The 16,141-nt window shown below is 41.1% G+C and overlaps 1 protein-coding gene across 1 annotated transcript in view; it reads left to right on the forward strand.

The window, feature by feature from the left end:
- Nucleotides 1–1,098: 1,098 nt before the first annotated feature.
- Nucleotides 1,099–16,141, forward strand: part of Pdzrn4 (PDZ domain containing ring finger 4) — a 153,863-nt gene continuing 138,820 nt past the window's right edge. The window contains exon 1 of the mRNA XM_052161388.1: nucleotides 1,099–1,395. Within this exon, the coding sequence (XP_052017348.1) occupies nucleotides 1,327–1,395 (69 nt within the window). The 5' untranslated portion in view covers nucleotides 1,099–1,326. The remainder of the gene's footprint in view (nucleotides 1,396–16,141) is intronic.

Here is a 16,141-nt window from a genome sequence, read left to right on the forward strand (position 1 = left end):
TTCTTAATTAGCAGAGGTTTTCGATAAGTCAGCCTTGGAACAAAAGAAATTGGTTTTTATTAATCTGCTTTGGCTATCTGTAGTGTATCTTTAAGGGACTCAAACTACTTCCTTGAACCCAATGTAGCTATTTGGGAGTGTGAAATTAAATGGATTAATTCTTTTATTGGCAGATCTGAGCTTCATCTTTAAGTCTGTGTTCACCTTTGCATATTATAAATTCCAAATATAGAGCCACAAATGGAATCACCATGCATTACATTAGAATGTAAATATCGCCCATGTCAGCATCCAGAAATGTTATATACGACTTTAATAAAATTAGCATAAATACTATATACATTGGTAATCTATCTAAGGAAGTCGATTGTATTTATCTCATTTTTAAATATAGATCTACATGCATTATGGTGCTTCAAATGTCTGTTTAATGGACGTGCCCTTATTATCTAATTAAAATATTTATTATCCGCTGCAGTGTCATCTGCTCACACTTGCTTGAATGTTCTTTATTTGCAATAGGACACTATGCCTTGTATTTTTTTTTTCTGGGTGCTAATCTTTACAGATAACCCACTCAATCATTCCTATTGGGTCAAAATTAAAACTGAATGAACCCCCCCCCCACACACACACACACAAACCATCCATAATTTCCATTTGTTTCTGGGTTTATTTTCTAAATTTAAATAATTGCTCTTAGTTGCCTTCCCTGTATTAAATGCTGTTGAAAACATTTCTTGTCTTTGTTGCAAAACCCGGAGTTGTGAATGAAGTAATTTCTGTTTCTCAATTTTTTTATTACCAGATAAGAGGCTTATATCAATGGAGAAATTAAATGTATGCTCTTTTAAAATGCCCTGCGTTCAACCCCTCTATCCTTAATAAACAGAGATGGTATTGACACAAGTGAATTTTGTTTAACCACACTACATTTGCTTCTTAATTAGTGAATATTCATCTGTCATCAGCAGCAGCTATGACACCCCACCCCGCTAACATGTTCTGTCATAAATAATCAATGAGGCACTATTAATATTCATGAGCTGGAATCTGTGTAGTCATGTGCACTGATGCAGAGACAGGGGGAGTGTTGCCATGAACTGACTGGAAACTCTGTGTGTATCGTTGAGTGCAAGATACTTCGGGACCGCGGAGAGCATGCACCCTGGCTTCTGCTTTCTGCTCTCAGCGGTGTGTCTGTTTCTGGATCCAAGTGACTGATGACAAACAGTCCTCAAGTCTGGAGGGAGATTCCCTTTCAGCTCACTCACCTTTCCGTTCTGGGGAAACTAGAAGATTTGTGCTCTCTCTCTGCTTCCTAGAATGGGCTGCAACTTGTGCACTTTTCAGAAAAGAGAGGAACACTACAAACTGCTGTACGAAGTTTCCCAGGTGAGTGCAGGTCTGTCTGCGAGTGGCAACGAAGCAGCTCGGCTTTGTGTTCTTCTGAGATGGGAAGTGATTTCTGGCTTGCTTGATTTCTGTCTTTCAAGTGCATTTCGGAATCGTAGGGCAGGCTTGCTGTTTAGGGACTTTTTATTTGAGGTTTGGGTGGCAGTTTTCAGTCTCCTCGCCACTCCCCCTTCAGATGACTTCCTGTGGGATTCTTTTAGCATTTTGTGTATCTGCTGCCAAGATGTCTGTCAAGTCAGAGGAGCAGCGCTGAGATCCCGGACTGTAATCTTTTGAGAGACCTCTCTGGTTTTGGGATCATGTTGACATTTGAAAAATCAATTGTATCATTGTCTGCATAAATACTGGGAGTTAATAGGTCTGTGATCTCAGTTATTTTGAATAGACAGGAAAAGTTTCTTGCCAAATCTGGTTAGCCAGAGGAAATTATTTGATTAATGAGACATTTTTTTTTTTTTTGCTTTGGTTTAAGAAAAAAAAACTTGGTATTTTTGTATAAAGGAAAATGCATGATATGTCTTCAATTCAAAAAAGAAAAAAAGAAAAACAAGATTTCTTACCATCTATTCAGTTCCTTGTTCTATTTTCTATGTCTTTAGTACTGCAAACTAACAGCAAGCACTTATTTCTGTGTGCATGTGTGACCTAGGGAAAATCATATAAATCCAAATATTTCTTTAATGTGTATCTGCAGGCTTTTCTGGTTTAAAAAGGGAGGACTCTATAGTTAGCTACCACAATTTTAATATAACTATTACTTTACTGATTATTACTACGTACTATTGATTTACTATTTATTTTCAGCAATGCTCACATGCAAATTTGTCTTCTGGCAGAATAAAGTTTATTTCCCCTGTCTTCTAGTCTGCCCCAAATTTGACAGGACCACTTTGTCTTTTAGAGATTATTGCTGACGAAAGACTAGGTTGGGACTTTGGTGGTCTATGGTCCAGCAGTAGCCAAGTACCCACTGCCTACTGGTTTCCTCAGACCTCCACCCCCCACCCCCACCCCCGCGTGATTCATTTCACAGTGGGCTAATTACAAAGTGGATTTGCTACACATGAAACAGCCTCCTCGGTTGCAATGTTAATGCACATTTTCATGGTAATGTGATCAGAGGCTCATTAGCCAGTTTCCAAAATGGTCCTCTGCATTAATTAAATATAAAAAATGATTCCTTTATCACCAGAGAGAGGAAAAAGAAGATTAACATTGTTAATTACACTGGGGGGCAATACCTTTGGCTTTGCTTTGCAAAAAGAAACCTATAAACTTGCCTAAGTGCAAGAGCTAAAGTAACGCTGTGCTGTCGCTGTCTCCTGGATGCCTGCCTGCTACTGTTGGCTCTAGAAAACTGTCTCCAGGTGGAGCACTCGCCTTTAGTTTGGCTTCTTAGAGTTTGACTTCCAGCTTTGGTTTTCTGTGGTCAAGGACCAGGGAAGTGGGTTCATCAATCTGTTGGTGGTGGTTTTTAAATCCTAACTCCAAATTATGCAAAAAGCATAGTGTGGTGGCGCGTGGCAGGAGTCGGGAGGGGGGGGGCGAATTCACATCCCCCAATTATGCCTGGCATACGATGTTTATATCCTGGCTGGCAGGACAGGGCTTCCGCATTTGTCAGGCAGCAGCAGTGTTTGCTCAAATGCAGGAGCCCTTTGTTACTGGTTTTGAGAATGCCTCTCTGTGAGTTTTGCCTTCCCGTGCCTCCCAAACCTTGAGCAAACAGCTAAGCCAAGCTTGGTATTGCCTCTGCCTGGTCTCCTCCAACCGTTTTATTTTATTCTCTCTCCTCGTGAGCTGCAGTACTTATGGGCTTTAATAAAGGGGTGAAATGAAGGATTAGCTTCCATTTAACTGCCTTTTATTAAATAAGAAACCTCAGCTTAAAGATCTCGCCCGCGTTTTCCAAGAGGGACCCTCCTGCGGCGCGTCCCGGCTTTGCCGTCTATTTTATTGAGTTAATGGATAAGATATCAAAGGGAGGCAGTGATAGGCTCATATAATACACCGAGGGGCTGCAAACTATTTTCTGTTTTTTATTCGAGGAAAGGCAACTCAGAGCACACAGGAAAGTCAGCACAGTCTCAACCAGGTGTTCCAGAGGATACTTAGCTGCCCTCTCCCCCCCCACCTCCCAACCCGACCTCCCCCACTTCTGACCTCCCCCACTTCTGACCTCCCCTACTCCCTACCCCCCAACCGCACCCCAACTCCCCTACTTCTGACCTCCCCCACCCCCACCCCCCAACCCCACCCCGACTCCCCCACTTCCGACCTCCCCCACTCCCCCCACCCCCACCCCGTAGAGAGGCAACAGTTTACAAAAACTTCCTGAGGCTGGAGTCTGATTTTGAACAAGTGCATTGAGATGCACACCTGACTGCTCGCAGACTGTATGTTTGTATACTCAGAACTCCCATATCACCTGCACCTTATTTCTTTGTTATTTTTAATAACTGAGGAAAATTCTGGTGGGCGGGGAGGTGTCCACTGGGGGAGAGGGCAGGACCATGAAAAATTAGCCGTGACTCTGTAACGTGTCAGCAAAATGCATGCTTCTTTACATAGGATCATTTTAGTTTTGAACTTCTCACATTTCCTCTCTGGATTTCGTGAGCTGATAAGCAGGCCCAAGTGGACCAGGGTTAAAGTTGCAGAAAAAGAGGAGCGCATGCTCACAGAAAGTGAGGCCGCCTGGATGATGGACTCAGGCGGCAGGTGTAGATAGTCTTTATGTTTTGGTGATATCTTCTTGCTCTCACAGAGGAGCTGAGACTTTCACTTGGCGGAAGAGATGGACTGTCCCCACAAGGAAATTATTTTCAGCTGGGTTTGGCCTGGTCCGGGTCTACTATGAAGCTATGGGTGTAAATTGATGACTGGGGCAGATAAGGGTAACCCTTTCCCCCGCGGGTGTGTCCCGTGCTGTGTATCTGATAACTTTTACCTGGGCCAGGAACACTGGTGACTTCTACAGTGATTTATTTTATGCGAAGCAGGTTATTTATTAACTTAAGAATTAATAAGTGGGCAATTCAAACAATGCCCTTCTATTGTCAAAAGCTGAACTGCTCATTTTGTATTAATGTGATTGAACAACCACCTGGTACTGAAGCCAGTCGGACTTCTCTGACCCTAAGAGCGCCTCTTCTTCTGAGTGACACCGAGCACTGGTGTCTAATCTAATGGTTATCTTAACCTTGTTGCTCATATAAATTAAGTGTGTAACTTTTGGGCTGATTAAACGGTAAACTTATTAATGGCATGCTATGTACTATTAAGCAATGTAATAAAGGGAGGAGCACATATGTGAAACTTCACGATCTTTCCACAAAATGTGTCTATTTCACTTAAACACAAATATCTGTTTTTACCTGGCCAAATCAGAGACTTACCTTCAACCTCAGAAAACCAGAGGTTAGGTCATATGTGTCTCTGTGTGGAGTCACTGTTGTGACCCTATTTTCTTTTGAATTGAATTTTTTTGCTTTTGTATGAGACAGGGTTCTTTCATTTATCTGAATTACTGAGCACAGCAATGACGTCCATCCCTCACCAGCCGCCATCCCTGAATCGGCCGCATAGATTGGATATAACCTGAACTGAAGGCAACACCAGTACCACTGAGCATGGTTGCTGATGCCTGTGCCTCAAGAATTTGGGAGGCTGAGGCAGGAGGGTTGCTGTGAGTTTGATGGTTGTCTGGGTGCAGTGGAGTAGCCTGTCTTAAAAAAAAAACTGGAAGTAAAACGTACTGCTAACAATCACTTCCTGTGTTGTAAGCATTGTCCAGGGAGATTTCTCCAAATAATATAATCCTTTCACATCATTTAAAAATTCTATTTGTTTGTTGGTTTAGTGTGTGTGTGTGTGTGTGTGTCTGCTTACTATTATTGCTCTGTGTGGAGGATCCCACTCTAGTCATAAGAACCACAAGTCCCTGACCTGCTGAGCCATCTCACAGGCCTCCTTTCCCAATCATTTCAATATTGATGTTAAGAGCTCTCCTTGCCTACAGGGATTCTCAAACCCACATGGTTTTGTAGCTCCTGATTTTCTGGGTGCTGTCAGGGGCCCTTCAGATACCTAATTTTGTCTCAGACTATTTAAACCCAACTCAGAACTTCTTGCCAGCTCTCTCCATGCTTACAAACTCTGGTTGTGCTTTTGGAGCCATTGGCTGGAAAGGCATTGGCTGGAAAGATGTGTTTTCGTTCACACCATCAATTGTATGTCTATACATTCTTCCCTCCTCCTCCTCTTCCTCCTCCTCTTCCTCCTCCTCCTCCTCATCTCCACACCTTTCATTAACTCTGCCACCACAGTAAGAATGTCCACTTTAAGATTTATTAGTGGGCTGGCCTACCCTGGTCACTATGCTGTTATGAAACACTAGGCCATGTTTCATGGCTCTAGATCTTTATCAATTGATACAATTATTCCGTACTTCTTCTCCAAGTGCCATTCCTGAAGACCCTTCATTCAGTTTAAATCAGCTTCCCAATTTGTGACCTTGAAGCTTAACACTTTTACCTCCAGCACTATTTCTGTCACTAATTCAAATTTCTCCTCTGGTGTAGAAATTTTAGGGATTATCAGCGAAATGAAATTCTATCCCACCAGGCAGTGGTGGCACACACCTTTAATCCCAGCACTTGGGAGACAGAGGCAGGTGGATTTCTGAGTTCGAGGCCAGCCTGGTCTACAGAGTGAGTTCCAGGACAGCCAGGGCTATACAAAGAAAACCTGTCTCTAAAAACCAAAAAAAGAAAAAAGGAAAAAAAAAAAAAGAAATTCTATCTCTCTTTGAGGTTGTTAGGGTCCTTATAGATCCTTTGTCCTTTGTCCTTCTTTATGTCTGCCCGGCATTAATTACCTATTTATGAATGAATTGGAAGTTTCTGGAAGGCAGGTCAGGTACCCGTGTGTTCTTAGATCTATGGTGCCTGCATACCCTTATTAAAGCTGGCTGTGATACCTTTCTAACCCACAGCTCTAGAATCAAACCTTCCCGTTCACAGCTACATATCTGGAAGCTGATTAGATTGAGGGCAAGTACCATGTACAAGTGATTGGAGGTTCTTTTAGCATGCTTTCCAGTCTGATGAATGTAGTGGGGAAGACAGATCATTAGTAATAGGATTGTGGAAAAAAGGGATGCATGGTGTTATGCTTAGACTGAATCAGAGACACCAAAGAAATCAAACAGATGGGTTATATGCAAAGAAAAGCCCAAAGAGTAAATACTAGGATGTCAAAGTAATCTCATTTCTCCCATACAATCCTTTAATAACCTTCTATTTATATAAACAAAGTGTATAGTCCTTACAACCAGAAGAATAAATAAAGGCCTGTTCTAATAATGTTTCACTTTTGCTGATTATCCAGCAGGTGACAGAACTCTAGATATGCCGTTCAATTCAATAAACTTTCTGTAAATAGTGGCTTCTTAAATACATGTCAGGGACTAGCTTTGTGACTGGGAACACAAAGAAAGTTTCACAGATCCTTAATTGTGAGAAATACATAGTCTGACAGTGGAGGGAGACACATCGACATAGTGTCACATAATGTTCCAAGGGAAGCCTGAAACCAACAGATACATTGATGGGTACTGGAGGGGTGCAAACATGTCAGAATGACAGAGGCGGGGAACAGGGGAGAAGCAGAGGAAAATAAATCTGGGAGAACAGAAGCAGTCCACAGAAATGGCAGGACCAAATGTAGGCTGGAAGGGAACTGGTACAGGGAAACTCTCAAGTGTTTAAAAGAAAGAAGTCTAAAGAGAGAGGACACTAGGCATGGCTTTAGAGTGGGTAAGACCAAACTAGAGGGTCCTCTGTGTTCTAATCCTTTGTCTTGTCTCCTCTTCTCTTTGTGCTCTTTCTTCTCTTACCCTCCTCCTCCCCCTCCCACTCCTCTCCCTTCTCCTTCTTCTTCCTCTTCTTCTTCTCCTCCTCCTTCTTCCCATTCCCTCTCCCCTTCCCCTCTTCCTCCCCTTCCTCTGCTCCTCCTCCTCCTCCTCCTTCTTCTTCTTTCTTTCTTTCTTCATTCTTCTTTTTCTTTCTTTCTTTCTTTCTTCTTTTTCTTCTTCTTCTTCTTCTTCTTCTTCTTCTTCTTCTTCTTCTTCTTCTTCTTCTTCTTCTTCTTCTTCTTCTTCTTCGTCTTCTCCTCCTCCTCCTCCTCCTCCTCCTCCTCCTTCTCCTTCTCCTTCTTCTTCCTCTTCTTCTTTGATGGAGGGAGGGAGAAAGAGCATTGAGTTGTTGGCTATGATCTATGTGGATGGTATACTTCAGCAAGAATATACCAAGAAAACCAAGTAGGAAGCCTTTGCCAAGGCCCCATCAATATAGAAAGAACATGTGACAAGGGCAAACTGGAGACCAGGTGAGGGGAAAGCCAATGGGATTCTGGCTTATGAGACTCTGTATGTGCTCACAATGACAAAGAGAACAGTAGAAGTAAAGTGAGTCGTAGAAATGGAAAGAAGGCTGTTGATGTGACTCATTGGCTCAGCTATGGTCCCCCTAGGAGTAGCAAATACTGTAAGCAAAACCTTGACATAAACCACTGTTGGACATCTGCACCTAGGCAAGAGAGAAGAACTGGGAACAGGGGAGAGTTGTATATTAGTCATGAAGACACAGCTGAGAAATACAGCAAAGGGGAAGAAAGCAGAGCAGGAAACAGAACCTGTAGGGTGAGACTGATGGGACATGAGGGAGGAGCTAAGAAGAGGGAGTTCTAGAAAGCAACCAATGCAGCTGGTGCATCAGAAAGATGGGAACGAGAAAGGAGTATCTGTTATGTGCTTCCCAAGCCCTCCCAAGAAGAACCATTGGCCCCAGTTACTTGGAGTCCACATAGCTGGCCACTTCAGGGGCTTCTTAGCTACAGAGAACCAGCTCCCCCAAGGTCATTCCCCTTCCTGGAAAGCACACATCCAGAGATGACTGATGAAAACATCAAATGTACAAAGGGCTGGTCATCTTGGTCAGACCTGGGACACTGTGACTGTCATTTGAGCTCAAGTGTCCCCTGCAACTGTTGTTGGTCCAACCTCACAGTTCAGCCATGCAGCCCAATCCCACTTGTACTGGTCAACCACTTCTCTCCCACCCCACCATACATTTCAAGGGTTACAATTATCAAGGAGCACATTGTATTCTGTTTCAATGTGCACCTGGCCTAGTGATTACAGAGCATGTTAGTATAGAAATGTGAAAAAAGAATCCAGGAACAGATGGCTTAAATAAACAAGGTAAGGAGGCTGGCTGTATATCCCAGAAGTTCAGTTATGACAGATTATGAAAGAAAGGGTTACTGCTAACATCCGAGTGGAGCTTTCCTCTTTTGATTGCAAAATTACTTAAAATAATGATTGTTAAAATTGAAAGTCATCTTTGCTTTTTCTTTTACAATTCAGACAGTGAGCCATCTCATTCAGAGAGCGATGAGAGCATGGCGGCCGGGGAGTGTGACTCAGTGGCAAGATGCTTATGTGCTATGGCCAAGACCCTGGGTTCGTGCCTCTGCACCACAAAATGATCTTAGCTTTTTTTCCTAGATGCTCTTTAATCCAAGACATTCGAAGAAACCTTCAGTGTTAGTTTTGTAAAAGATTTTTATGAAAATAATTTGGAAGTCAATAAAATCCATTAAAAGGTGGCTGCAACCAATCCTGATGACTGCATTTGACCCTTGAACCCCTTGTGGTAAAGTGAATGGATCCAAAGTTGTACTCTCACCTATACACACACACACACACACACACACACACACACATAAAGAGATGCAAAAAATATTAATTAAAATAAATATCTTAATGATTCTATTTGACTTATATAACTGTAATAAATAAAGTGTCTTCTCCTGCTGGAAAGATCAAAATATTACCTTTCACTAAAATGTACATCATTACTTTAGATTCCTTCCACTTATTTAATTGATCTAGACACTGGAGGCCAGCCATCTCTAATTACATGGCCATGTTTGGTTACACACAGGAGAGCTATGTTACTGAAAATGAAACTGATAGGAAAGCCAGAATATTGTGCCATTCTTCTGGACTGTTCAGGTGAGTATGATAATTAAATTAGAAAATTCCTCAATTTCAAATTTTATTGAAAATATTTCTAAAATATATTATGTGATTTACATAATTATTTAACATATGTACAATTATTATTCATTTCCAGTCATATTAGCTAGTAACAAATGATTGCCTATCTTTAGCAAATAGTAGTTTCTTAACTTTATAAGAGTTAAGTAATTAAGTATAAAGATTAATTGATAGTGAAAAAAATCCTTTTACAGCAATCAGCATTCAGTACATTCATTTTATATAAGTAGATTCTCACATATTGAATCTTCACAAGTCATTTAATCGGGTGCTCAATCAATCTTACTAAATGATGAAGGAAGGCACCAGAATTAAATCACTAGGCAATCAAGAAGAGGCCCTGGGTTGTGGTTCTGTGATTGATCTATGATCTGGAAAGATTCAGGATTCATGGCTGAGGACTGCAGCCAGAACAGAATCTTCTCCATCTGTTAATCTTTAGTGAACAACTCTCTGTCCTTACCTATCCTAGGGCATGCACCTTCAGAAATGTAGACCTCATTCTTGTAACTCATGGCTTGAGATACCACTGGGTGGTAGATTTGTCTTCACATTTCCAATTCTAGTAATGCAGCTGTGTTTCCAAAGTATCCATTTCTAAAATCATCAATAAAACCTGTCCCATATCCTTCATATCATTAGCCCTTTTTTTTCTTAATTCTATCTCTCCAGATGTACAATACCCAATTTTAAAAGGGAGCTATTATAAAGAGTTAAACACCCTGTCACTAAGAATTACATAACTTCATTAGCCAATATTTACTAGATGAATATCAACCTTAAGTGTTTTGTTGATTATGAAATGAAATGATATGCTTAAAAGGTATAGCACATTCCAGGTATGCCACAAATATTATCTCTTATAGTTTTTAATCTCATTTCAATCTAACAATGACTTGGGGAGGATGGATAACATTGTACCCATTGTACAGGTAAGAAAACAGAAACACAAAGTCACCACAAGACAAGGTCATACCACTAGCAATAGGAACACCTTGAAACTCACATAAGGACCTAGCTAATGGTAAAGTCCATGTTGAAGTTATTACAAAACCACATGTCCCATTTCCTTGGAATTGATCCACAACTCTTGAACATCTGGCACACAATGAGCATTTGGTAAATATCTGATCAAGGAATGACAAAAGAGAAGAAGTCAAGTGTGCTGGTGAAAGTCTATAATCTGGGACTTGAAAGGCTCCTACAGGGAATCATGAGTTTGATGCCAGTTTGCGTTGCATGTAATTTTATAAAGCAAGCTTGCTCCTTTGCCTAGGTGATACTCTCTGCTTAGTTCAGAGCTCACATTCCCGCCAGCCCACACTACCTCCTGCCTGGGGCTGGCCTTACTTCCAATTAGCCAGTTTCTCACAGCTAGCTTTGCCAAACTGGCTACAACTGCCCCGGCTTCCCCCTTTCTCTTCCTGCCCATCTTAGTGCCATGGACAGAAAACACTAGAGAATTTTACTATTTTAAAACTAGCCAGATAACTCAATGGCTAGGTGAAGAATTTCCTGCCCTAATCCTATCAATAAGCTCCCGTCAACCTCCACGGGCCCCCACTCGAGGCGAGGCTACAAACTTTAGGTGCCCCAAGACCTACTTGACTACAGAGTCCTCCTTGTTCTAAAACCTACCCCAAATATCTCTCTTCGCTCCCTGCATCCCTTCTTTTCCTCCTGGGACCTGGAAGTCCCACCCAGCAATTGGCTTCCACCTTTTTTAATGATACAATCAAGAACCAATTAGGGAAACACCACCTCCCTCTACAAGTTTGAACACTATAGCAAGACCCTATCACATGGGAAAGAAATGATGACAGAAGAGAAAGGATAAGAGACACTATGTAACTTTTTCATTCAAAGAATCCACACTAGGTCCCCTAGAAAATATATATCTCCCATTACTTATTACATCAATTCTTTAACTCGCTTTAATGAAATGTTTTCCTCTATGAAAGATTATTAATGCAAAAGATCGATTGTCTTACCTGCCTTTCTATAAATTTCCATCTGGCGTATACATCCTTCTCAATCTCTTGACCTTTCTTTATTCTCTCCTAACAGCCCATATTTTAGCCAAATCCAACTGTAAATCCCTATTTGTAAATGAAATGAAATTTCCCATCTTCGGGTCATTCAACTCAATATCCCTTTCGCCTACACTGTTGAAAATCATTTTAAAAAGCAAAGCCCTTAGTTCTTGGGAGTCTATTCATGGTTCACTCCATGAAGTCTTCTCTGACTCAACCCAGAGTAAGTTCTTCTCAGACCTCCTGTTCCACAGAGCTCCACAATTGGAAACACAGCCAGATATTTCTCTTTCTGCTTAGCTATCCTGCAGTGTGGCAGTGTCACCATTTCCCACAGCATTTGAACAGGAGCAGGTTAGTTATTCATGCGTAGTCCAGGAGTGCAGTTCTCAACCTGTGGCTCAAGACCCATGAAAGGGTCAAAAGACCCTTTCACAGAGGTTGCATATCAGATATCCTTCTTGTCAGATAATTACATTATGACTCATAACAGTAGCAAAAAAAAACAGTTATCAAGTAGCAAGAAAGATAATTTTATGGTAAAGGTCACCACAACGTGAGGAACTGTATTAAAGTGTCACAGCATTAGGAAGGTTGAGAACTGGTCTAGGAAGAGGAGATGTGTCACCAATACTTTTCATGTACATTGTTGTAGAACTCCCCAGGGTGTGAGCATTGGATCATTTCCGCTAGGTAACCTTCTTGGAGTACCTGAACTCTGAAATATAGAGTACTACTACTTCTGCCACTGTGTCAGAGGCCCACTGTGTACACACATTGTTTGCAATGGCCTTCAGATCTCTGCAGACTAAAGACTGTCTTCTTTTTCTGCATCTTGAAAGTCAAACCTAGTGCCCAAACAGGTGTCTCTTGAGTCCATAACAAGTGACTTACTGTTGTCAGCAGAATGCTGTGATGGAGGCGACACAGTCAAATGAGATGAGGCTTTGCCCTTCTCTGTCTGGCCGCTCTATGAATATATGTTGCGCAAACATCTACAGAGTAGGGTAACACTGGATCTGTAGGACAAAAAGAAACAAAGGTCTTAAGTGTCTCTGTGTGGCAATTTGCTGTGGTGTAGATAAACATTTAAGCTGAGTACCTAATATTGTACTCATTTATGTATAATAAAGAATATTATGCTGTGCATCAGTTGTTGATTTAACATTTGCCATAATTTTTCTCTGGCTTCCTTCTATACTGTAAAATTGAATAAAATATTTGGTGTAAGAGTAGTTTAATATTTTTGTTTTATTTTAAATGATGTATAACCATTGATGAAATAGTAGAATGTGCCTGGATAGTTGAACTATGCATCTTGAAACAGGCTCCTCTTCAGGTGAACAAGAATTTATAGCAATGATGTAAAAATAAACTGTAAACTGCCTGTATGACCCTTAACAATGATGTCTTTGGGTTTCGGAGTTACTCTAACACTAAAGTGAAAAATTCTTCATTGCTAATGTATCCATTTAAGACATTAAGGCAAAGAGTAGGCCATGGAAATTATTTTTAAAAATTAAAGGTATTAAGTAAAACATAATCCAATTTAAGAATACATTTTTCTAAGAAGAGTGGACTATCATTTTACTTAGTCTGGGTACAATCGTAATAGCAAGGATCTCTTCAACCCATGAAGATTATAGTGAAAGTAAGGATAATCCACCTTAAATAGTGAGCAGTAAGGATAATCCACCTTAAATAGTTAGCTCATCAGTCACAATTTTCAGTATAAGGACTCATCACCCACAGATAACTTTAAATGGGAAATTCACAAAGGGTAGAAGTTTGGGTTTTAATGCCAAGGCTAACTTTCATATCCCATGAAAATTAACTCTGATCCAATGACTAATGAAATACTAAGCACATTTACTTTGTCAAACCAGAGGCTCACCCTGGTCCCAGGAAAATCAGGAGGGGGAGGGGATGGAGGGTAGTGCTTTATGGTTTTATTAATGGGAACTTCATACAAAGGCAATGCCCTTGTCTGGGGGAGCATTTATCCAAACTTTAAAATTATTTTAACATTTGCCTTTTAAAGTTTGAGTTTTATTCAGCACTGAATCATATTATATTGAGTAAAGTTAGTTGATATAATTGAAAAGTAGGTCAGAACAGTATTCCCATTTAATATATTCATATATGAATTTTGGAGTAAAAACACACAGAAAATAATCTCTTATTCAATAGGCACAGACTCACTGGCTGGTTAGCCATTTTCTGTCCCACACTAGCAGAAATGTAGAAATGTTATAGGTTTCTTTATATATTATGGGTTTCTCCACACACAAGGGCATATTAATACGTATAGCTAAGAGTGATTGACACAGAATGGATATCTTTGTCCTGGCTTCTGGGATCCATTTGGGTACAGATTAGTAAAAACTTGTCAAAATTAAGTTGAAAGCACATCGATCCTAAAGGGCTTAGGAGGCTCTCACACTGTCTGCAGTCTCTGGACAGCAAGGCCACCAGGCCCAGTTCTGTCAGAAAAGAAATTTGAGATCTCCTGACTGTTCTGAGAAAGCAACAAGAAGAGAATTTAAAGGAAGTAGGTAGACAGACATGTTGCCTGCCATGCCTATAGTGATCGCACTCATGTAATAATCTTGGTGAAGCTCAGATTTCCAGCTGAGACATGGGCAGTATCTGTACCCTGTCTCTGAGCACCAGTGATGTCATCATTGGTGTGCTAAAGGCTGCTCCCTGGTCACCGCTTCTCTTTCTACCACAAAAACCTAGTTGTCATTTTTCTGCCACATCCAAAATAATAATAATTTCAAATCCAGCTCCTCCCTTTGAAGTTGCTTCGCTTTGAAAGCTTTGAAGTACTAACAGCATCCTGGCTGGAGCGATCTGTTTCAGAGACCACAGAAAACTCTAAAAGAGGGGAAAAATAATTATTAATTTGAGATGTAGACTCACCTGCTGATCTGCTTCATAGAGGTTTAGTTTTTAATATCCTGTGCCAAATCAGTGCTTTTATAAAGCACACCGAGCAACGGAGAGATGGCTAGTGGGGCCTTAGGAATGATTTCTGTATCAGAAACATTGTCTCAATATTCATACATAGTATCCAATCAGTTATAGCATCATGGTGGGGGGAGGGGAGCTCTGAGAGGAGATGTTCATAGAATGGGTTGGTATCTTTAGTTAAGTCCTACTAGACTCAAACTCTTTAAATATTCTGCATAATAAGTTTCAATTTTTAAATGTAAATAAAATAATCTTTTCATCTGTGCAAGTTCAGTACAGTAACAATATATAACACACAGTATCGATGAACAGATAGCAGATAGAAAAAAAGGAGAGGACTGGGCAAAGAAAATTATAGAACTGGAGTCAGCCTGAACAGACAGCCTCCTGAGTGGAGAATGGAGCTGAGGCTGAGGCGAAGGCTGTGCTGGCCTTATAACTGTCACCAGGCAGGGAGAGCAGCCAGGCCTCTGCATGGCTGCCTTATCTGTTCTTGGATGTGCTTGTCCAGTTCAGTGGCTCAGCTTTGAACCCTGTGGCTGCCTCATGCTGATCACAGAGATGCCAGGTGGCAGCAGCCAGTGCTCCAGCCCTGGGGAAGAGAGTGCTTGGTCTGAAGAAGAGATCTTAGCACCCAGCATCCCCAGGACATACAGGATTTGTGTAACGCTGGGGCATCATTTCTAGGTCATACTAAAAGGTTCATTCCAAAAGGATTTTAGTCACTTACAGAAGAAGGTCCAGGTCCTGTGGTTAGAGTCCTCTCCTTTTGTTTAAAAAAAAAATCCATTTTGCAGCTGGTTTAAATAATCTTCAGATATGGAGAGCATCACTAGAGTGTGTTTGGGGACTGTGACTTTAGAGGTGTGGGCTGTGGAATTGTGATGGATTGTGTATGGAGAATGAGCCTCGTCCCACATCACGCCACCATACAGTCACACTCCTTAAATATGTCCAGGCCATACGGTTGAACTCTGCACTGCCACAATCACCTCGTCAGGATGTTTCTGTCCTGTGACTGGTAGCTTCAGATGTCCTCATCCATCTTCTTGTCCCATTACATTCCGTGTGACTGATGTCCTGTACCCATTAAAACTGATGGGAGAGAACAAGAGAAGGGGGAAATGTGCCCCAATTGATTATCTCTCTGAAAGAGCAAACGAGGATTTTCTAGTACCAACAAGAGATTTAGGGGATGGGCTCCCCATTTGTTAAGTGCTTTAATTAGCCAGGTTTACCAGTCTCCAACTCACAGGGGCATCGGTCTATTTAGCTTTAAAAATCAGCATCCTGGAATATTTGATCTTTGCACAACAAATTTAATAGCTCTACCATTGTTTGTAGTCGGGATATTTTGGAGAAGTCCCAGGAACAGAATCAACAAGGTCAAGAACCTTCATCTCAGGTCCCCCTCCTCCTTCGGAGAGCTATCATAAGTGCTCATTTTATGTTCTGTGATAGCTGATAATTGAAATGACCATTATTGTAAACTGAAGCCAAAACTATAGTGATTTTGGAAGGCCTCGTCTTCCGAGGTTTTTCTTGGATCTGTTGAATATTGTATTTGTGTTCGACAAATCGCAGAACAGCG

Source organism: Apodemus sylvaticus, chromosome 17, assembly GCF_947179515.1.
Source record: "Apodemus sylvaticus chromosome 17, mApoSyl1.1, whole genome shotgun sequence".
NCBI lineage: Eukaryota > Metazoa > Chordata > Mammalia > Rodentia > Muridae > Apodemus > Apodemus sylvaticus.